Raw genomic sequence first — 23,754 nt, forward strand, 5'->3', positions numbered from 1 at the left:
TTAACAGAATAAAAGTGAAGCTCACCAAAAATGAACTAGTTTACTAGTTAATAATTAAATAATTAATTAGCCAATTTTTGAAATGTATGCTGAAAATTATTGGTGATAATTTTCTATTTATTGAGCAATTCCAAATGAGGAAATAATTAATCTTTAAAACACACAAATTAACATACCTGCTCTATACACACATATAAATACATATCCATAAAACTTTTTATTCTCATAACTTCTATATGGTAATTCTCTGTTCTTGATTTTTCATAAGCTTCTGCTGTTAAAAGTAAAACACACATGCCTTAGAGTTATTGTAAATATTGAATCTTTTGCTAAGTTAACAATTTTCTTTAAAAAATCCCTATTTGTTTTATTTTTTTTCTCAGAAATTATTTAATTGAGACTTATTTTCATTTAAAATATCATGTGATACTGAATTGAACATTCCTTGTTGCTGCCATGAGAATAAAACATCCCCAGTTACTAAAATGGATAAATTTGACCAAATAGAATTTTTTTTTAAAGCAGCATAAATTTTCTATGCTTTGACTTCTCTCTGGATTCCCATTTGGTTTCGCTTTCTGGGAAATCTGTTTGTGAGAGAACTGGGAGGCCAGGTCTATATCGGAGCTGTCAATCAGATGCAATCTTGTAAAGGAGAAGCCATATGGCTCACTGCTGTTTTTCATATTGAAAAATGACACATTTTTATGTTCAGTTCTCAGCAATGTAATTATACTGCAGAGAGAAATATACTTGGGTACATGCACTGATCCAAGGCTCTTTTTTCAAATCAGCCGAATTAACGTGTACTGACTGAAAACCCATTGTTCTATGCTTTTCAATCAGTTAAAAAAAGTGTAAGTACCCTGACCAGTTTGGCTCAGTGGAGAGAGCGTCGGCCTACAGACTCAAAGGTCCCAGGTTCGATTCTGGTCAAGGGCATGTACCTTGGTTGCAGGCACATCCCCAGTAGGAGGTGTGCAGGAGGCAGCTGATCGATGTTTCTCTCTCATCAATGTTTCTATCTCTCTATCCCTCTCCCTTCCTCTCTGTAAAAAATCAATAAAATATATTTTTTTAAAAAAAGTGTAAGTGAAACATATGGTTAAAGATAAGAAGCAGTGATTTTGACCTCAGACAGAACTGGGTTTTTCCCATTTGTGTGCAGTGAATTTAATATACAAGAGATTTACTTAAATTGCGTTCCATGTGCTTAAACTCAGATTATAATGGCAGGTACTCTATTTAGGTTTATAATCCAGTTCACAAAAAACACTTTGGCATGGATTTCAGCATGTATTTTCTAAAAAGTCACTTCATACTTTATTTAATTAGATCATGTTTTAAATGCTATGAAGATACAATTTAAAGGAACTACACTATATAACTAAGAACTATTTTGTAAAGAAAAATTCTTCCTCTTTACTTATCTCTTCTATTTTCCTTCTATTCCTTCTGATAGCTCACTAGTTTTCTTGCATAGAGTGATAACAATGTGATCCACTGACACAGAACTCATTGTTAACCTTATATATTTTTATTTTTTCATGTGTGCATATGTTGTGCATGTATTCATTTATATTATATATCATATGAATGATATATATTATATATATATTTTATCTGCACATAAATATAACCACACCCTCAAAGCTTGCAAAATTACACTTCTATAAATATTTATTGATTGGAAAACTTTCCATTTTGAGTTGATTTCAGGAAAATCATGGAAATGCAACTTAACAATCCTTGTATGGAGCACAAAGATGACCTGTCTTCCTGGAAGAAATTCAAGTTTACGGTTCCTTGATAATGGAAGGAAGTACTGAGTAGAATAAGGATGAGTCTCAACGCAATTTTGCTCCTAATATTAATAAATCACATATGCTTGATGAGAAGCAGTTTTTAATGGTTCCGTATGACTCAACCTCTCTATCAACAGAAGGGAATTCAATAGAGCTGGGTGAAAGGGATTTAATTGAAATTTTCAAATTTAATATTGGGTTCACTTAACAGCTTTCAGAACATGATGAGCACAGCACTTGCCCTGCTTTTGCTCCACTGCTTCTAAATCTTGTTTATAAACGTTGAATTTCAGTGTAATTATAGGAGTTAATCTAGTGAACAATAAGTGCCTGATTCTACACATTTTCTCGGTAGCTCAGGAAAACTTTGACTATGTCTTTTGCATATCATAGTGGCAGAGTGAGAATCACTTAATGTCCCATCCATTCAACTATCTCCTTAAGGGAGGTTAGAAGAAAGATCCAATTTAGTAAAATGTGAAGTCACAAGCAATGTGTTGGTCACGATCTGTAAAGTGTAATGACCTCCTAATTATTTGAAGAATAGAACAGACATTTTCTCGTGATAAAGGATTTTTATAAAGGAGTATTTCTAACAGTGATTTCTCATCATCACATTATTTTCACATTAATGACCTTCAGAGGCTGAGTCAAACAAGTGTGATCAAGTCTATATCAACTATCAGATGACACTTGAGGCATTACTTAAACACTGTGATCCCGGATTCTCATCTACAAAGTCAGAATGCTGATAATACTTTCCTCATAGAGTTATGTGAATTATAAATGAAGTAAGGTCTTAACATGGTACCTATCACATTACTCGGTAAGAAGGGGGTTCAGAAAAACACCCTGAAATGATATAGTAATGGTAAAAGTGACAGCAAGAACAATGACACTGCACTGAACATTTACACAGATTATCTCATTTAATTTTAAAGCAACAACATAAGGTAAATACTATTGTTACCCTATTTTACAGATAAGGAAAATGAGACTTAGCTTAAGAAACTTGTTAATGTCACACAGCTAATAAAAGACAGAGCAGGGGTTGACTAGGTGAAGGCAGCATCTATTATTATCATATTCTTATCCTCATCATCACCATCATCAACTCATCCAATGATCTCTTTAGCAGACTAGGCTAAAAAATGAGTTTTGGGGTACTTCCAAAGATAATTGCCTCTCCTTGGAAGGAATCCAGAACAAGCCCACATTAAGCTAAATTCTGCGTTAGAGTAGGCTGTTACACAATTGCACGGATTTATTCCAAGCACCTAGAAGGCACATGAAAGATGAATAGATAGAATTTGTCAGATTTCTCTTTACCTTTAAACATATCCCAATGCACTCAAGGGAACTGGGACAAAGCCATTTGTCTATACCTAAAGGCATTTTTTAAAAAAAGCATCATTACAATGAGCTCATCTGGTTGTCAGTCTCTAGGGAATCAAACACAGACTCAAAGATAGGCATTCACACTGCACATGAACTATGGTCCACATTGTTAATGAATGATAAAAATTAAAAGGATTTGAGTGTCAATGTCTGAGTGTACAGTGAGAGTACTAAAAATGAAAAGGTAGAGTTTAATCAAGTTGAATTATATAAAGCCCTTTATTCAAAATTATTCACTCATTATATTTCCCCTATTAAATTTTTTAAAAAATAAATGTAAATTTTATTTGTATATTAATAAAGCATGTACATTTTTCCTTAAAAAATGTTTCAATGATTTATGATCCTCTATGTATAATTATTTTTAAATATTCATATTAAAAGATGACAATAATTTCACAGAAACATCATAACATATTTAAACAAATCACAGAAAAGGATACTATAATATTAATATAAACACATTCTCATTATTTTTTCAAAAACAAATAAAATGCTCTAGATTTTTTTTTTAAAGAATAGTCTATTGATTTGTAGAGAAAGAGGGAGGGAGAGGGAGAAACATAGATGTCAGAGCACAACATCATGACTGCCTCCTGTAGGCCCCCTGCCAGGCCTCGGGGAATGCAACCCACGATCTGGACCTGTGCCCTTGACCAGAAATGGAACTGGCAACCTCCAGGTGCAAGCGATCACACCTAACATCACACCAGCCAGGGCTGCTCTAGATTTTTAATAAAAGGAGTTTCTAACGTACACAAATGACCTTTAACTTTTGTTTCATAATTATCATCACGTGAGTCACATTTAAAGTGTGCTGTGATTTTTTTTTCTTTTAATCCAATTTAAAACATGACTATTAAGAATAAATGTTGTTCACTAATAAATTTAGAAATATTCATAAAAATTGGAGGAATTAAAAACAGTAGTTGTACGTGACGATTTAATATGTACCTTGATATTTCAAAGACTTGATAATAAAACCAAGTAACAGCAAAGCATTTCATAACAAGACTGCTAATGAAAATCACCTGAATATGACATCTGGTGACAAGGGAAATATACCCAAAGCCATTAGATTGTGGAGTTTTCACACTTCAGTACTGTGCTGCCTCCTACGTGATAATCACATTCCTCCCAATCTGTAGAGGAATTAAAGTAAAAGCAAGACCTCATCACCCCCAGCTACTTAGCAGCAATTCTCATTTCACTTCTTGACATACTTTCGGGTAAATTTCAGGTCAAGATCAGACAGCAGGAAGGCTATCCTTTGAAGAGACTTTCTTCCCCCTTTATCACATCCTTTTCATTAGGCTCTCTGCCTCAAACCTGGCCGATCAATGAGGAAGTAGAGAGAAAATCAATTAAAGGGAATTGGGCAGGGAAGAAGGCAGGGATTTCTGTTACCCGAAAGACTCTATATTTTTAAACTGGGTCATTTGTATTTATACGCTCCCAGTTAACGAGTCATTATCGCTCTTGTTATAATTGTTTTCATTAGTGGAAATTGTTTTCATCAATAATTAAAGCCCAAGTGAAAATGTTAGGACCCTAGCACTTGAGATGAAATCTGGAGTCAGAAAGACACTGGTTTTCATCCCTTCATACACTCCTTCACCTTTTCACTGTGCGACTGGGAAAGTTACTTAGTGCCCGTGAGCCTCTGAGTTGAGATCTGTAATGGAGGATGGCAGTGCCTACTGGGATCCCTGTGATGTGATCAGATGCTTAGTCTTGGCCTTGCACTTAAGGATTGCTGATTGTCAAAATGACTTCTACAGGACACTACTAGTTACAACTGAAGGCCAGGGCGCAGTGCAGAAGGCCTGCAAGCCTCGGTCATCTTTCCCTACCTCTGGCGACCTGTCCAAGCCCTCCCTTCTCACCCAGAGCTGTCATTCTCCTCTGCAAGGTTTCCCCTTCCTCACCACCATCTGTAAAGCTAGGGCAGCCATTATTGCTAATCATTCATTAAAGGTATTCACACACAGTAATGAATATAGCTCAACAGAACTGTGAACTCTTGCCTGTTTTCTTCATGGATCTATCTGAAGCACCTAAATAGTGCCTAGTACATAATGGAAATTAAAAGACATTTGGGAAAGATCAGGAAAGATACAAATCAATAAATAAATGCAACCACACTTCAATTTTACTTAAAAATCACACGAAAATGATCCGTCCATGCATTGTGTTCATGAGGGCAGCCTCTGACAATTCATCCTGAGTTTGAATTTGGACTGTATGACTGACCCGATAATTTCTCTGGGTCTCAGTTTCTCCTTCTGTAAAATGGGTATACAGGTACCTCATAGTATTGTTATTATGATTTTTTTTAAAAAAAAGGTACTAAATGAGTAAATGACCTAAAATTTCCTGGCAGAAAATAAGCACTCAATAAATACTGGGTGTTTTATCAAAACCTGACATCTTAGTGAGGAAGGCACTGAGGCCCTTGATGTTCCCACAGCCAGCTGGCAATGCCAGAACTAAACAGCCACATCTCAAGTCAATCTATGAAGCAGTTCTCAGAGTGTGTCAAGCTGCCTGCTCATCTCTTCTTTGTATAGATTTTCTAAAACTATTTACAAGGTGGGGGCAGGGGAAAATGAATGTGGTTCATTCCCTCTTGCAAAGACTTTTTTTGGGGGGGCGGGGGGGGGGGGAAGCAGTATTCCCAAGTGCTTGCTGGAAATGAAAAAACTTTGAATCATGCCACACCAAGCAGTTAATGTCATAACTGCCTTAACCCTGGTTTTAGCAGACTTGTGCAAGTAGAAATTTTTGTTCCCTGGATTTGGGAGCACACAGATTCGGGGCAACGGGAACCTAATGCGGTGATCCTTGAAGTGACTTCAGGATGAATATAATATTCAGTCACAGACCGCCTCCCTTCCTCCTCCCGCCTCACCTCCCTCAGCCCCCTGCATCCCCCACAGCTGGTGCCAGGGACTGCGAACGGCTCAGAGCCAGCGAGCGAGCGAGCGAGCGAGGGTGGGGGCGGCCACTCGCTGCCTTAGCCAAGGGGACAGAGCAGGTGGCGGGTGGAGACGAGGCAACGAGCTCCGGAGCGCTAGGCTGAGAGCACAGTTTTCCTCCAGGACGGGTCAAGTCGGACCTCACGTGGAGACCAGAAGAGTCAAGCACAGCTACCCAACCAGCTGCGCCCACTGGCGCCTCCGAGATGTGTCCGGACCGCCGGTGAGTCCCCGTCCCTCCCCTCCACCCCGCCCGGTGTCGATCCAACAGGTTGGCCAGGACGCCGCTCCCGGGGCCGGGCCGTGGGAACACCTCCGGGCTCACCTGGACACGTCGCTCGGCTTCTCCCTGCGCCGGGCGCTGTTCCCATGACGCTCCCCACGCCGGTCTAGTCCCTGTTCCATAAATGAGAGCTGTGTGCGCCCGGAGCGCGCCCCGGAGACCGGCTCTCCGGCAAACTTGTAGGGACCGAAATGGCTGAACCGAGGGGCGCAAAGCGCCCCAGCCCGCGGCTGGAGCTGGCCATGGGGACCCCTCGTTCTGTGTGACTCCCTGAGACTTCCATGAAAAGCCATATTAATTATCCTTATTTCTCAACCAGGAGGTCAACCCCCGAGAGAGCCCGGCGAGGAAAATAGAGCGTGAGTGACGATCAGACTAGAATGAGAGTGAGCGGGGGCAAAGGAGGCGGCGCCCTCGCCCAGAGCCCCTGCCCCACAGGCCCTCCGCCCCCCGCCCTCCACCCCATCCCCCCAGGGAGCACTCCCGGGGAGGCACGTGAAGCCGCCGCTGTAGGAGAAACTGGAAGGGACTCGGGCCGGGTTGCCACTGCCTCTGCTTTCTGAACTTTCCGTTTGGGCGCCCTCCGTGCAGGAGTGAGTCTTGCCATCCCCTCGGTGGCATCCCGCCCGCCAGGAGTCATCGGATCTCCTCCAGGACTCTCAACCTCCCTGCGCCCCCTCCCCACCCGCGGCCCCCACAAATAACCAGGCTTTCCATCCCCGCACCCCGTGGGCTCGGGATCTCCATTACAAAGTCGGGGAGGGGGTGCCTAAGTCTGGGGAGGGCCATCGGGACAGGCAGTGTGCCCTGCGACCCTCCCCTCCTCGCCTCCGCGCTCTGCACGTGGATTTGCTGCCACCGCGCACTCGCAGCTCCCTCAGCAGCGAGGGGTGGAGAGAACAGGGGTGCGCGGGTGGCAGGCAACCCCCTCCTCGGCATCCCGGGAAATCCCAGCCGCCACCAGGGGCCGTGCCGCCGCCCCAACTTGGTGGCGCCCCCAGGCAGCGGCCGCCGGGATGGAGCTGCCTCCCCGGGGCCGGGCGCCGCGGGACTCGCCGCTGGACAGCGTCTCCCTGGCCTCGCTGGACTCCAGCGTCTTCTGCAGCGAGGGCGAAGGGGAGCCCCTGGCGCTCGGGGACAGCTTCACGGTCAACGTGGGCGGCAGCCGCTTCGTGCTCTCGCAGCAGGCTCTGTCCTGCTTCCCGCACACGCGCCTGGGCAAGCTGGCCGTGGTGGTGGCCTCGTACCGACGCCCCGGGGCCCTGGCCGCCGTGCCCAGCCCCCTGGAGCTCTGCGACGACGCCAACCCGGTGGACAACGAGTACTTCTTCGACCGGAGCTCGCAAGCCTTCCGCTACGTCCTGCATTACTACCGCACGGGCCGCCTGCACGTCATGGAGCAGCTGTGCGCGCTCTCCTTCCTGCAGGAGATCCAGTACTGGGGCATCGACGAGCTCAGCATCGACTCCTGCTGCAGGGACAGGTACCGAGAGGCTCCCGGTGGCTGGGCGGGGAGGCGGGAGCATGGGAGGGAGGGCGCCAGAGGTGAAGAGTTGAGGGTTTGCACAAGTCTCGTATATGTGGCCACTTCTGAGCTGGAAGGTAGGGGTGGGGCGGGGGGTGGAAAGGGTCAAAGCCTACTTTTGGTTGGAACTTGTTGCACCTTCTTTCTTAAATGAACATATGCGGATGCATTTACAGGGCGAGGGAGGCCAGGCCTGCAATAAATGTTTGGTGATTGAATAAAGGAGTCACAAAAGCTATGCTGCAGAAGAGGCATATATAGGGGTGTGAGTCTCAATGTGAAGCATGATCGTTTAGCAAACCTAGGACACTCGTTTAAAAACTTGGGTGGAACTCTGTTTTAAATACACAAATAGAAAGTTGGTTCCTTGACTTTTACGATCACTTTGCAGTTCTCTTTCTGTTGCTGTCATTTCTTCACAAATACCTTTCCATCACACACACACACAAAGTTCCATGTGGCAAACTTCAGTTCTTGTTGCCAGAAAATGAGTAAAAATGCACTGAAGTAGCTTTGCTCTGTATAAATGCTTTTGTATGAACTTCTACCCCAAATTTGCCATTTTAAAAATAATAAGCCTAAATGATAAAGATAGAATACTGTGGGCAAGAGGCAGCCTGGGTACGATATGAGTGGACATGTTCTGCATTTAACTAAAATAAGAAGCATAACCTTACCAACAAGTTTAATTCTCTTTTTCACTTAAGCATTTTTTAAAAGTTGACTAATCACGAAGTTGTCTTCTCTAAAAGATACTTCCGAAGGAAAGAGCTGAGTGAAACCTTAGACTTTAAGAAGGACACAGAAGACCAGGAAAGTCAACATGAGAGTGAACAAGACTTCTCACAAGGACCCTGTCCCACCGTCCGCCAGAAGCTCTGGGACATCCTGGAGAAACCTGGGTCTTCCACAGCTTCCCGCATCTTTGGGGTCATCTCCATCGTCTTCGTGGTGGTGTCCATCGTCAACATGGCCCTGATGTCGGCTGAGTTAAGCTGGCTGGACCTGCAGGTGCTGGAGATCCTGGAGTACTTTTGCATTAGCTGGTTCACTGGGGAGTTTGCCCTGCGCTTCTTGTGTGTGCGGGACAGGTGCTGCTTCCTCCGAAAGGTGCCAAACATCATAGACCTGCTGGCCATCTTGCCCTTCTACATCACTCTTCTGGTAGAGAGCCTGAGTGGGAGTGAGACCACGCAGGATCTGGAAAACGTGGGGCGCATCGTCCAGGTTCTGAGGCTGCTCAGGGCCCTGCGCATGCTAAAGCTGGGCAGGCATTCCACAGGTATTCAGATTTCATTGATGTCTTTCAGTTTGTTATTATTTTTAAGCAGGAGGGGTGTGGCTCACATTCCAAGGGAAGCAACTCTGCGTTGATACTCAAAATACCAACTCCCGCCCTAGCTGGTTTGGCTCAGTGGATAGAGTGTCGGCCTGCAGACTGAAGTGTCCCAGGTTCAATTCTGGTCAAGGGCATATGCCCGGGTTGCAGGCTTGATCCCCACTGTGGGGTGTGCAGGAGGCAGCCGATCAATGATTCTCTCTCATCATTGATGTTTCTATCTCCCTCTCTCTCTCCCTTCCTCTCTGAAATCAATAAAAATATATTTTAAAAATTACCAACTCCCATATTCCACCCAACCATGATCTCCAAGAAGTTATTTGGAAGTAAAACCTTGAAGTTGTTATCACAGGTACAAAGGAAACCATGCCTCTCACACTCTCTCTCCCCAAGGCACTGGAGAAATAATTTGACCACTTGTTCACTTCAATTTGGTTTAACCCTGTGCCCAGAAAATGTAAAACAAAAACAGAAACCTAAAGACACTCTGCCTCTAGAAGGTGCCAAATTAAATATGCATAAACAGCACATTAAAATATATGCCTAAGTTACATATGATATTTAGGGACATAAGCTAGTTTCTCTTCTGTGTCCACGAAAGTGCTTGCCACACTGTTCTTTGGCAGAAGAGAAAGCCTGCCCTGCTGAGGCTTCTCTGGCTACACAGGAAGAGAGATGACCAGGCACTGGTGGCCTTCTGCTATGTTTTGAAGAAACAATGGAAATATTTGTTTGGGGAGAAAGCAGAAGACACGAATTCATCTGGTATCTGAGAATTTTCTTGACTGGGATGCATGAGAGAGATGGAAACAAGAACTCCTTAGCTTTTTGTGTACCATAAAGACTACATAATTGAACAAACATTCTCCCTAGAAAAATCTCCACACAACTGTACCTAAAAGTGATAGCCAATGTCAGGGGAAATCACACAAATCCATTACAGATGACCCTTGCCTGTCTGAGGGCAGTGATTCTCAGAGGCCAGCCCTGGGTCTGTTGGATGCTCTGGACTACATATGTTACCTTCTGTTAGACTTTCCTGCAAAGAGGAATCCCTTGAAAATCTTCTTAAGTGGCTAATTCTTAGCCCCAGTCTGTAGAGAGTTAGATTCTAGTATTTGGGGTTGTGTCCAGGAACATACATTTTAACAAGCTCACAAGTAATTTTGATGTAGGTGGTTCTTGGACTTGAAACAAAACCTTGACATTGTTATCACAGGAGTAGAATAAGAAACAACTGGAGTAGAATGCCATATTGATACCATACATACTAATGCAATACATGTGAATGCAAATAATTGAAATAGAGAGTCCTTTACCACCTTATTTCTCTACAAATGTGCCTGGTGGATCACCTAAAAGACGTTAATGATAATTGTCTCTCCTCGTGGAGAGAAATTAACCTCAGATATTTTTTTCACATCTCTAAAGTAATTGGGACTTATCCTAATATAATCTTGGTAGTGTGTTTTCCTAGCTAGTCTCACACACCAAGGATTTGATAATGGGGTTACCAACAACTTTTAGAAGTACTACCCTTTGTTTTCTGACACACATAATAGGATGCTTGCTTCTAGTATTTATAAACTCTTCACAGGATTCAATTTAAACACCCAGTATAGAGTACATTTTTTTCCCAAAAGAAAGGAAAAAGAAAATAATAGTAATTTCCACAATGCCACCTCTTCAAAGGTTTTTTTTTTCAGTTCTAAAGAAATACAAAGTATTAATGGAATCTTCATTTATTGAAAAGATATGGACACTTGAACAAATATTGGGCAATTTTAACCTAAGCATAACATTTAGCAGAATATAGACATAGATGACATATCCCCCCATGTAATAACTATAAGGACAAATTGAAAGGTATTATGCAATAAGTTAGAGCAATGGTAGGCCAGAGATCCCAGATTTAAATCCTGGCTCTGTAGCCTTGTACTAGAGATGGTACCTGTCTATGCCTCAGTCTTCTTGTCTGTAAAAAAGAATAATAATTACAACCGCTATCTCCTATATTTTAAGAATAATCTGAGTTAATAGATGTAGCATGAAGAAGTTCAGACCACTTTATGTTTCTTTACAAAATTGTTTAGGGGATTTCATCTTGAAATGAAAACAGTCTCCCCAAACACTATATGCTTTTCCTCATATGCTGTCAATTTATTTCAGAAATGCAACTCAATACAGACACATCAAGGCCAGTTTTCTAAAATGCATTCTGAAGATATTCTAAAAAGTTTTCTTTTTATGTTAAGCCTCAAAATTAATATTCACTGATCTGCAAAAGTAGTTGGTAAATAATTCAAGAGTATCTTAACATTTTAAGAACAAAATTCAAAATGATGAGAGCATCAGTAGTATTTTAATGCATCTCAAGTAGTCTCTAGTGAGTGAATAAAAATTTTAAATGATTCTAGGAGGAATTGCTTTGAACTTCGGAGACAATATCATTGTGGCATCAGGTTGATATGGCTTTAAAATGTGGGTACACATTTAGCAGTATCTCTCTAGTGTTGGAGAAGATACCTTATTCAAATAACAGTCCCATTACAGTCGCATCTTACTCTCCCTAAGGCTTAATCTCTTTAGATATGGGAATGGCCTCTCTTTGGTCTGTCTCCCAGGGGCCCAATGAATCCTCAGAACAGCAATGAGGAATTCACCAATGAGAGAATTTCCTAATAGCTCCAGTCCTCCATACCTTTTTGCAATGGAGGAATATTTTATATTCATGTCTACTTCCTTACAAGAATGCAGAAATTCTATGTACTCAAAGGAAGTATTTTCCTAGAGCTTTCGTGTTAAGGACTAGAATCTCAATGGATGTCATGGGAGTTCAAGAACCCCTCCTGGAAGACCTCTAAGATTATCTTCTGAATGTACATTTGATGTTCTGGCCTCAGTTTTGTCACTGATGCCTAACTTGCTTCACTTCATTCTCCTGGTGTATGTCCTTCATTGCCTCTGGTTTTCAGATAATGATACACTCATTGTGTTAAACTTTATTGGGAGGGTGAGAAAAGTAGACAGCATACAATTGGCATTAGAAAAGTGTGTCAAAGTCAGGCACTAGTATGACCTAGTGAGCACTCCACACCCAACACTGCAAAGACCTCCCATTGTACAGACTCGCGTACACATTCCATTCATATACCCCTCCCTGCTTTTTCATTCCATTCCTCACCTTTTCTGTATAAATAGTAGGTGTTTAACAAGTACACAAGTGAGTGAATGGGTCTAATTATATTTCTTTTTATCCTTCTCAATCCAGCCCCATCAACTAGACTATGAGCTTCCTGAAGACAAGGATTATGATTTGTCATCCATACACCCCAGAACATTGCCCAGTGCTGGAGACATAGTAGATATGAAATGCATGTTTGTGGGTAGATAGCAGGGAAGGGAGAGAAGGGTGGGAGGAGGGAGGAGGGGAGGAGGGGTGCCAGTGACTGACAGCAAATGTTCTATTACAGGATTACGCTCACTTGGAATGACAATCACCCAGTGTTATGAAGAAGTCGGCCTACTGCTCCTATTTCTGTCTGTAGGAATTTCTATCTTCTCCACTGTGGAATATTTTGCTGAGCAAAGCATTCCTGACACAACCTTCACAAGTGTCCCTTGTGCGTGGTGGTGGGCCACAACATCCATGACTACGGTGGGCTATGGGGACATTCGGCCAGACACCACCACAGGCAAAATCGTGGCCTTCATGTGTATATTATCGGGAATCCTCGTCTTGGCTTTGCCTATTGCTATTATTAACGACCGCTTCTCTGCTTGCTATTTTACCTTAAAGCTCAAGGAAGCAGCTGCTAGACAGCGTGAGGCTCTGAAGAAGCTTACCAAGAATATAGCTACTGACTCATATATCAGCGTGAACTTGAGAGATGTCTATGCCCGGAGCATCATGGAGATGCTTCGACTAAAAGGCAGAGAAAGAGCAAGTACTAGGAGCAGTGGAGGAGATGATTTCTGGTTTTGAGTTCATTTTCAGTTTATTTACAAAAGCTTGTGTAAAACTAACTCGATCTATAAAGCCTTGATGTGGTTGTCGCATACTGCTGCGGAGTCTCTTTTGAGTTCTCCCTATGTTCATTTTTGCTGATACATTGCTTAGTTTGCTAGAACAGTTCATATCTCCCCAACAACGGTATTTTGATACACTTGAGTCTCAAAAATAACCATCTAACACAACCCAATACAACTAGATCAATATAACATGTCAGGATTGGCAAATGTAAAATATTGCAATACATACAAGAGTTAAAGTTTTATGCATCACTAATTTTAAGTTTTTTGCAGTACTAATCTTTAAAAAATAAATGTTAAAACTACCAAACCCAGAGAAAAGATAAGTGAACATTTAAGAGTACATGAAACAATTTTGTTATTTAAAGATATTCCCCAAGTAAATAAATCACTCCTTTCTTCATCCATTAAAGCTGTTGAATACAACAATTACCTTTACAAGAGAAAAATCCTGATTTGTTGGTCATTTCTTCCCTCTGGTGCAAACCCTGGTTACAAATGGGCTGAGCTCTGTATTCCACCATTGTTACATAGATGGGACTCCCAACTGCTTAGACTTCAGTAGAAGAATGCTATCCAGTGGCTTCAAGAATCACACTTCTTCATCCCCACACTGAGGGCTATATGTTGAGTGTAAAGCAAATATCTCTTAGTATTCCATGGAAATTAGATGGACTTTAAACATATATTTATTGATGTTGTGTTCAAGTTATGTCTTTAAAATCATGAACATGTAAAAATGGAGTAGTGAACATTTTAAATTTATATTCTGAAATCATTAATTAGTCTTATTTTATGAAATGAGAATCATACGTTGAATGATATCACTGGATCAACTTGAAGATCTTTTATTTGTTAAAAAACATTATGGATAACTTTCTGACTATAGGGGTAAATAACAAATGTTCAAACTTTGCACGCATGTTGACAGCATTTGGACATTCATGATAATAATAAAATTCCAAGACATTCTGTTATATAATTAAAGCCAAAAGTTCTAAACCTAATAATTAATTAATGTTTCCCAATATTCTAGTAAATGAAATTTTTAAAGCTAAGTATAATATGGAGTATCACTTTAATTTTAATACCTGTATTCTCAATGAGTGTAATAGTGCTAACAATGGGATGAAAATGGTTTCTTGCAGGGAAAAAATATCTTACTCTTTATTCATAAAACACACATATGTGTGCAGTACATTAACAGATATAGAGTATATCTATGGTATTAAAATTTAATGGGGTAGGAAATTAGAAAAAAATGGCTAAGAGGCTTCTTGCCAGGGTTGGGTGGTGATAAGAAATAAATATGGAGCAATACTGCTTTAACATGTGACTAGATCATATTTTATCAATTATACTGAAATCCTATTATATGATGAAGTGCAAAGAAAAGGAAGGAAGGAAGGGAGAGAGGGAGGGAGGGAGGGAGGGAGGGAGGGAGGGAGGGAGGAAGGAAGGAAGGAAGGAAAGGAAAGGAAGGAAGGAAAAATGAAAACCCAATCAAGTATAAGATGCCATAGAGTATAAAATGCATCCAGAGTTAGGAAATGTAAAAATTTAAAGTATGCATATTAAAATTAATGAACTATCACATATACTACCTCTGGTTTTCTGGTATGTATTCTTAAGCCCTAAAAACATTTTTATTGATGGCATGAGTTTTAGATTATATGCTAAAATATTTTAGTTCACTTGACTTGTTACCCCTTCTTCCAAATTTTATGAAAGATTTAGGAGCTATGAGTAGTAATAAAATAAATATTTTTTTCTCTTACACAATTTCCAGTGCTAAAGTATGCCATAGGGGCACTAGTTAAATCCCATTCACAATCTGAAGGGGAAATAGAGGTTGGACATAGAAGGCAAATTTATCAAGGCTTCTCTGGAATTCTGCTCAATAAGAATAGTTACTTTAATCTAGGACTTCTGTACTCATCATGTATTATGTCACTTCAGCCTTAAAACATCCCTATTATACAATTGCTATTCTTGTACTCTTCTAAGTATATAGTTGGTATACTTATTCACTCAACAATACTTGTTCAGAATCCATCTGTGTGCTAGCCCTAGAGATTATTTGTTGAACCACATTAAGTCCTGTTCTCTTGTATTTAATACTCTATTCGAGGGTTTGAGGGGAACAGAGATGACAAAACTGAGGCTTAAGATGAAGTAACTTGTCCACATTCATACAGCCCATACACAGGTGAAAGAGCCAGGAATGAATCCTAATCTGCTGGAAATGATACTCCTAAAGGTCACATTACAGATTTCATGAACCCCAACAGCCTATAGTAGGGGATTGATGTCTTAGGCAGACAAGCCGATTTCCTGTAGGTGGAGAGATTTAATATGTCCTCAGAAAAAAATCAGCTTATTCTCAGAGATGGCATGGTGCTTTTACGGAAAAGTTGCTCTCACACCTTATAGTCATTATTAAACAAGGCAAACATTATCTTTAGAATAATTAATTTGGAAAATGAAAAAAATATATGTTTTATGTAGTTTTTGTACTAAACATATATGATATGGGTGTTTCAAATAAATTTTTAAATATGTTTATTCAGTTTTGTTGTTACATAAAATACCAGTAGTTATTCAACACATGTACATATAAGCAAACCAAATTTAATTAACAAAACAAAGCAGAAACTCTGTTAATCTTTTATCCCATCATTTGAAAACATTTGACATTATTTTTAAAATCTAATACTTACTGCTACAAAATAATATTCACTTTTTGGAAATATAAATAATGGAATTATTGGCTTTCTGTAAGCTCTTAGAATACTAATTAAAACATTTGAGTTTACAGAGGTAATTCTTGAGTACTGAAAAGAGCAATTTTAAGAAATTACTGAGGTATCTCTGGTAGAAATGGCATCATGTTCATGTTTTATTGTTTTTCCAATATATACAAGAAATTGTTTCATTTGTCATTTTAATGAAAATTAGTATTAAGTACAATGTCTGAGATGCACAAAGAAAATAACGGAGGTAGAAATCTCAGTGCTGTGTTTCAATGTGGAATTCTTACTGTCATTAAAATCTTTTGATTAACCCTTGCAGAAAATATATATGTTGGCCCAAGTTATCTAAGCAAAATATTATCATTGGTAAATTTACTGATTTGACAAATATTTCTACTGATACACTTTGATAACATGAAAAGTCTGCTCTTTGGAAATATTAGCCATTAATATCTCTGTCTTATCAATCCTTCAATTCAGGTCCAAGAAGATATTGGTTAACAGGGGATGTGGTCCAGTGCTTCCCTTGTTGGTTTCCTTCACAAAGCACCCCCACGCCCAAACCTGTCTCTAAGCCATGCTGACATATAGCATTAAAATGTCACACAAGGAGAGTTCTCCTCATAAACGCCACTGGCAATTGTCCACATGCTGTGTCTTCAGGGGCAATGGGATAACCTGGGTGCTCACCATCTTCAGGTCTTTACTTGCCTTATATTAAAATCATCCCCTTATCTACCTCCACAACTCCATTGCTCTGTGGTCCTTCTTGCCATACAATTGGTGAAACCCAAACCCTAGTTCAATTCAGTTCAGTGCCTCTGTGTGCCTGCCCCTGAAGAGCTGATCACGATAACAGAAAAAACAATGTATGCTGACTGCTCTCGTTTCACATTCATGCCTACAACCCCGAATGACTTCTTGATGCTGCTAGGCAATCATGCTGCTATTCCAGAATCCATCCACTCTCTCAGTAAATATAAACCTCTAACACCTCCCTGTGATTCCACTTCATTTAGAAAATAGAATCAGTTAGAAGAGCTTTTCTACAAGGGCTGCCACCCACGTGTATCTGTGTTTATCCCTATGTGCCTTTCCTCCTATTATGAGGCTTGAACTGCCCATCCTGTCCCTTCTGTGCAATTCTAGAACACTGCTTCAGAAAGTCCGTTCCCTCTCACTACGCCACCATAACTTTTCCTACTGGATTGCTCCCAGCAGCATAAAAACATGATTTAATTTTTCCCCTCTTAAAAACAAAAGCCAGCAAACAAAAAACCTCCTTGAATCTACTTCAATCTTGAGGAAACACCTGATTTCAGGCTCTCCATTTTGACAAAACTCCTTGAAGGCATTTTCTATATTCACTCTCTACATTTTTATATTCACTTTTTTTCCTATTCTTTTTTGAAAAGCCACTTCAAGTCAGCAATTACCCCATCAGTGCTGAACCCAATAATCAATTCTCATACTTTATATTGCTGGATCCACTGGCAGCATTTACAAGGATAACTGTAAGCTCTACCTTGGAACACTTTCTTCACTTGTCTTCCAGCCCATCACACCCTCCTGATTTCTCCCTTCCCCCACTGCTCATTCGTCTTTTCTGGCTGTAGTGGTCAGTCAATCCTAGTCCTCATCTCCTCTCTATTTACATTGTTCCCTTCATAAAGTCATCCTGTTTCAACTGTGCTAAATGTACTAACCTCAATAAAAACAATACATTTCAGTATTAATTTTAATGATATCCCTGCAAAAGAAAGATTTAAAATGTCAACATTGAAAAGTAATTGGAAATACAGCCAGCTGACTTGTTAAAATATCCCAAGCCCAGCTGGTGAAGAAGATCAGTGATTATGAGTTGACCTATGAACCAGGAGGTCACAGTTCAATTCCAGTCAGGACACATGCCCAGGTTGCAAGCTGTTGTCATTGATGTTTCTATCTCCCTCTCCCTTCCTCTCTGAAATCAGTAAAAATATTTTAAATCCCCAAAATATATTCAAAGAAACAATATTAATTTAAATAATTTCTTAATTTTCTATAGCTGCTAATAAAAAGGGGTACTTTTACTCTATAATTTGGAACAACTTTCTAAAGAATCATTCCTACAATATGTATGGTAATGAAATGTATGATATTTTTACATTATATATCAGTTGAAAATTCAAAATTATACTTCTCAGTGATAACATAATATCCAGTATTTTTGTCTAAAATTAAACATTATATCATCCTGAAATGTATTGGTTGTCCCAGAAAAAGTCTAAGAGAGATTACACTGGGAGACAATTTGCCATGTGTCTCTTGCATTTCTACATATTTTGCAAATGGAAGCACTGATAAATTTGTTCTAGAATATCTTCAAGAATGTCTGGATAGCACGAAATGTTGAAAAATAGAAATAGCATGGCTCCTCTGAGACACTCGTAGATGGGTGTGATGCCCAGGATAATAAAGATCATGTCTCCCTTTGAGTCAAGGTTGAACATGTTCACTTGAAGGCTTTTAGAAGATTAGGTTCTTCTGTACTTGACTCTCTCATCTGTGGCACATTCACTGCATGTGCAGCATTGGCCAATGCAACCTCCATGTTGTCCAGTGTGATTTGGGAAGCAAGAAGAAATATGAAGTTTGTGCTGTCCTGTTTGCTGTAAATAATAAAGTCCTTCATCTCTTTCCCAGGAGTCTCATATCTTTTGAAACTATGGCAGGCTAACTTGTTAGCTTACAAGAAGTGGGGGTGGGAGGGATCTCAGAAACCTCACAATTCTTGACAGATCATGAACTTAAAGTGAATTTTATTTTTTTTCTAAATGTAAATTAACCACAGTTGGAAGATATTTTCTACGTGGTGATTTGGTAATAAAAATGCTATCATATTTAACTGACATTTTAAGCCTTCCTTATTGGCAGCTAAACATATGTAAAGGTTTCCAAAAGTATTACTATCATTATTGCAAAAAAGACTCAAAGTCATCCCTTATCTCCTACATGTTCCCAAATTATGTTGCATCACATTGAAGAGGACATGAATAACAAAGGGAGTTTGAATTAAATAAAATTAGAAATATATTTACAACTTATTTCTGCCTCAAACTTTTAATCATTACTTTATTGAAGAAAATAGAAAAACTTTCAGAAGATCCATTTGCTATTCAAAACCCTGCATCGATAATTGAGTTAAGCTTCATGCCTAAAGGAAATACGTTATTACAATTCATTCGTTATTATACTTCATTTATAATTTGTTTCTTCATTTATATTGAAAGATAATTATCAGATATTATGTGATTTTGGATTAATATTAAAGAATATATTGTATTGTGAAACAGACAGAGGAAACTTTTATTTTTTCACAACTTGCTTAATTGAATCAGAATGTTCATCCTTGACTGAGGTGGAGGAATAAAAGGGAAAAAAAACCTCAATCAAGCATAAACGTTATGTATAGCTTTATTTCTGTGTGTCCTGGACAACCAGACACACTTATCATGGTAAATGAAATATTTTCTAATTTGTAGGGAGATGGTTTAAGAATCTTTCTCATGAGCTATTAGATATCAATAGAATATTTGATATAAAATTGGTTTTATAAAAATGGCAAACTTTCTCTTACATGTATGAGCATATACTAGTATGTATGTTGCAGAATGTTTACTTGTTCACTATGTAAAATGTATTTCTTACTGCAATTTCTTTATTATTTGAAAACACTGATATAATGAAACAATTAGTCAGGGTTATCCAAGGAAACAGAACCAATATTTGTGTATGTATGTATGTATGTATGTATACTCAATATGTCAAATATGTAAAATAATAAATTGGCACATGATTATGGAGACTAACAAGTCACAAGATCTGCAGTGAATAAGCTAAAGACTCAGAAGAGTCACTGGTGAAGTTCCAGTCAGAAAGAAAGACCAATTTCTTCCTTTCCATCATTCTGCCTTAGAGCCAAATAGAATTTGGTGTTTTTCAGTATTATAGTAATGAAGTGCATAAGGTACTGTCACAAATAAAACATTTTTCTTTAAAAAATATGCTCCTGATTATCTTGTATATTCACTAAGAAAAAGTACAATTTACATAAATTATAAACCACCAAAGACGTTCTTTCTCTAGAGCTACAGTAGGATTCTAGAAATATAATTTGACATAGCCCACTTGTCTACCTACCCTCTCATCATAATGTCAGTATTACTTTCCCTAATCCATGTCTGATGTTAAACTAAGCTGAGCATGGACATAAACTACTCAACACTATAAAACAAAAATAACCCAGCAGCTATTAATACTAAAAGAAAAATATGTTATGATGAGTACATAAGTGCCACTCTTACTCAGATTTATCTGATTTATCAATAAATTATTTTGACAAAATCATAGTTTTCTATATCTATAACTCCAATATCATACAAAATATGATACAGAATAATTTCCCTGCACTAAAAATGGTGGTTTCCCAGGGCTCATAGTCAGTGGCAGAGGATGACTAGGTATAGGAAAGAGAAATTTTAGTACACTGGAATTATTCTTATGCTATTGTTCTTATAGATACATTACATTATGCATTTGTAAAAAAAAAAAAAACATAAAATTTTACAGCACAGAAAATAATCTCTAATGTGTGCAAAAATCTTTAAAATAATCATTTAAAAAGTTATGCAGTGGTTCTCAACCTTCTGGCCCTTTTAATACAGTTCCTCATGTTGTGACACAACCATGAAATTATTTTCGTTGCTACTTCATAACTGTAATGTTGCTACTGTTATGAATCGTAATGTAAATATCTGATATGCAGGATGGTCTTAGGCGACTCCTGTGAAAGGGTCGTTCGACCGCCAAAGGGGTTGCGACCCACAGGTTGAGAACCGCTGGGTTAGGGGATTCCAGAAAGCAATGCAGACAGTGACAAGAAAATGTAACTACATTATAAATATGTGAAGCAATTTCACTGAAGAAGATGGGAGAGAAAGTGCTGACCTAATTTTGGAAATGAATGGATTCTATAAGACTAAAGGCAAAAGGAACTGAACAGAAGGGCTACTACACTCTAGGGTATAAAGCTGTTCCCCATAGGGGTAGGCGTTCACAGTTTTAATGGTGCTATATATTGATATTGGAATAGAACAATTAAGTAAATAGATGACAGATGGTGGAAGCCAGGTTTCTCATTCTTGTAGTGAAAATACAGATACATAAGGGGAGGAAGCTGGAATGGTCCATGTGGTAATTGATGAGAGTTTGACATAGTATGAACTCATGTTTAGCTGAATATTGTTAAAGATGGTTATATATAATAATATTTATACATATGTGTACCTAAATAAATTAGCATACACACATATATTTCTTTGCTATGTCAGGTGACAGGGCTAAAAGTAACAATACCTGAGTATCAATCAAGCACACCTAATGCTCAGATCTGGGTGTTTGGTATTATTCTCCAATGTAACACACACACACACACACACACACACACACACACGGATCCTTGGAGAAATAGTTGATTCTAGACCTGAGTGAGGAAATAAACAGAAGAGTCAGGAACATTTTATAGTGCCAGAAAGTAGGAAAGCAAAACAAACACATGGTTTGGGCCTATGTCAAAAGGACAGAGGAGCCCATTGTAAGAGCTCCCAGTGGCCGAAGCTAGAACAATTTGAGCAACGAAATGAATCAAGCAATACTGTATTCTAATCTAAAGTATAAAATAAACATCCATGGGTCTATACTGATATAAATGACTGAATAAATTAATAAATGAGGGATAAGAGACAAATCTTCCATGCAGAAAAAAATTCCAAATAATTTATGTAGCTACTCCATCCTAAAGAACAGAGTAGCACTCCACACTCATTGTGTTGACTGTGCATGGAGTCCTTCCTTGAAAGATTACAGCATAGACAGAGACAACAAAATATTCACAGTGCAGAAACTTGACAAGCACTGCCATGTAATCTAGGTCAACATCAAATTCATAAACCATGATGATAGTTGTACCCTGGCTCTCCCCCAAACCCATACCCCCGTCTAATTGTGAAAAAGATATCACACAAATTCCAATGTGACATCTTTCAATATGCCTGACCAATTCTCAAAACATTCAAGGACATCAAAAACATGGAAAAGTGGAAGAAACTCTTACCGTCAGTGAGAACTACTAAATGCAATGTGGTACCCTAGATGGGGTCCTGCAAGAGGAAAGGATTGGAGGTAAAAAGTAAGGATGTATGAATAAACTACGAACTCTGATCAGCAATATTGCATCAGTATGGGTTCATTCCTTGTAATAATATATCATACTAATCAAAGGTGTTAATAATAAGAAAAACGTTGAGGGTCTGCATAGGAGAGCCCTCTGTACTGTATTCTCAATTTTCTGTAAATCAAAACTGCTCTTAAAACTGGGTTTTATTTTAAAAATGAAGTGATTTGAAATATGTATTAATTTGTTTCTGTCTTTAACAATAAACTTTGTATCAAAATATGTGTTATTTCTATTACATAGAAAAAAATTTAAGTCACTTAAAGGAGACACGTGATTCACTGAAAGTCTCAGATTACTTCTCTAAATAATTCAGTTGATATGTCTGGTGACCAAGATATGCCTATAATGTTTAATAATGCAGCCTCCTAAAATGCAGAGATGGGAAAGTTACAGATGCAATGATATGAGGGTTATAAAAATTTCCTTTGAATTGCATATTAATTTTTAAAAATAAAATGCTTATTTACATTTTTAATCAAATTCTGCATCATTTGATTAATCATTCAATCCTAGATGTATTGTTTCTTTCTCAAGCTTACTTGGTCTCTTTTTTATATCAGCATAATTACAAAGGGCACTAGCTCTTTCTTTGCTTGTATTGAAAAGAAGCTCACAAAATAGTTACATGAATAAGCATAGATCAATTTAGTTTGGCCTTTAAATCTAAGAGGATAATCTTATTGTGTTGCTTATTCAACACCACTGTAATCTCCTTGATCAAGATCAATAAAAATTCTCATCTATTTTCCTTCAAAGGAAGGCTGGAAGCTTAGTCATCTCATTGGCTGTGCAAAATTGATGGGTTAACATGTGGTTCCCATAGGAAGCACTTGCTTGTCGGAAAGACAATTCTCCTTCAGAACCTATCACTTTTAAGCTGCTTTTTTCCATGCGGTTCTGCCAAAGGGTTAGATTTCATTTTCATAGGCAAGATAGAAATTCTAAATTGCCACACAAATATAATGCATTTTTATTCTTCTATTTTTCCATGTCTTATTTAAATAATTTTTTTTCTACCTGGATAATCTAACCGACTGAGGCTACCATGAAGAGTCATTTGGAAAATAAGGCAAATGAACAAACAAACATCTGCAATAGATTTTTTTACTCATTTCCTCTTCAGTGTTTAAAAAAAAATTTGCTTTTTCCTTTTCCACTATCTTCCCTTGATTTTAGTTTTTCCTTTTACTCATGTCATCACCCTCCCCAGGTATGCCAGAGATTGTAAGCAGTGACAAATTCTGGACAGATCCTACTGCCCCAGACATCACTCAACTAGGGTATTCTTACTTACCCTATCAAATCTGAAGTTAATAGCTTCTAGAGAAAGCAAAGACTAGTTGAGAGAGCCCTAGCTGGTTTTG

At 38.8% G+C, this 23,754-nt stretch overlaps 1 protein-coding gene across 1 annotated transcript; it reads left to right on the forward strand.

Moving 5' to 3' along the window:
- The first annotated feature begins 7,393 nt into the window (after positions 1–7,393).
- Positions 7,394–14,750, forward strand: KCNV1 (potassium voltage-gated channel modifier subfamily V member 1). The gene is made up of 3 exons (XM_070392275.1): positions 7,394–7,947; positions 8,742–9,271; positions 12,802–14,750. The coding sequence occupies exons 1-3, from the start codon at positions 7,481–7,483 to the stop codon at positions 13,311–13,313; spliced, it is 1,509 nt and encodes a 502-aa protein (XP_070248376.1). The 5' UTR covers positions 7,394–7,480; the 3' UTR covers positions 13,314–14,750.
- The last annotated feature ends 9,004 nt before the right edge of the window (positions 14,751–23,754 follow it).

The sequence above is a fragment of the Myotis yumanensis genome, unplaced genomic scaffold (assembly GCF_028538775.1).
Source record: "Myotis yumanensis isolate MYYU_CA2020_CCGP unplaced genomic scaffold, mMyoYum1.0.hap1 SCAF_15, whole genome shotgun sequence".
In the NCBI taxonomy this organism is placed as follows: domain Eukaryota; kingdom Metazoa; phylum Chordata; class Mammalia; order Chiroptera; family Vespertilionidae; genus Myotis; species Myotis yumanensis.

Bases quoted from the DNA above. Each gene is read 5' to 3' on its own strand.
- KCNV1 (XM_070392275.1), top strand. From the start codon at position 7,481: ATGGAGCTGCCTCCCCGGGGCCGGGCGCCGCGGGACTCGCCGCTGGAC. The intron at 7,948-8,741 runs GTACCGAGAGGC...CTTCTCTAAAAG, and splicing joins GACTCCTGCTGCAGGGACAG to ATACTTCCGAAGGAAAGAGC. The intron at 9,272-12,801 runs GTATTCAGATTT...GTTCTATTACAG, and splicing joins GCTGGGCAGGCATTCCACAG to GATTACGCTCACTTGGAATG.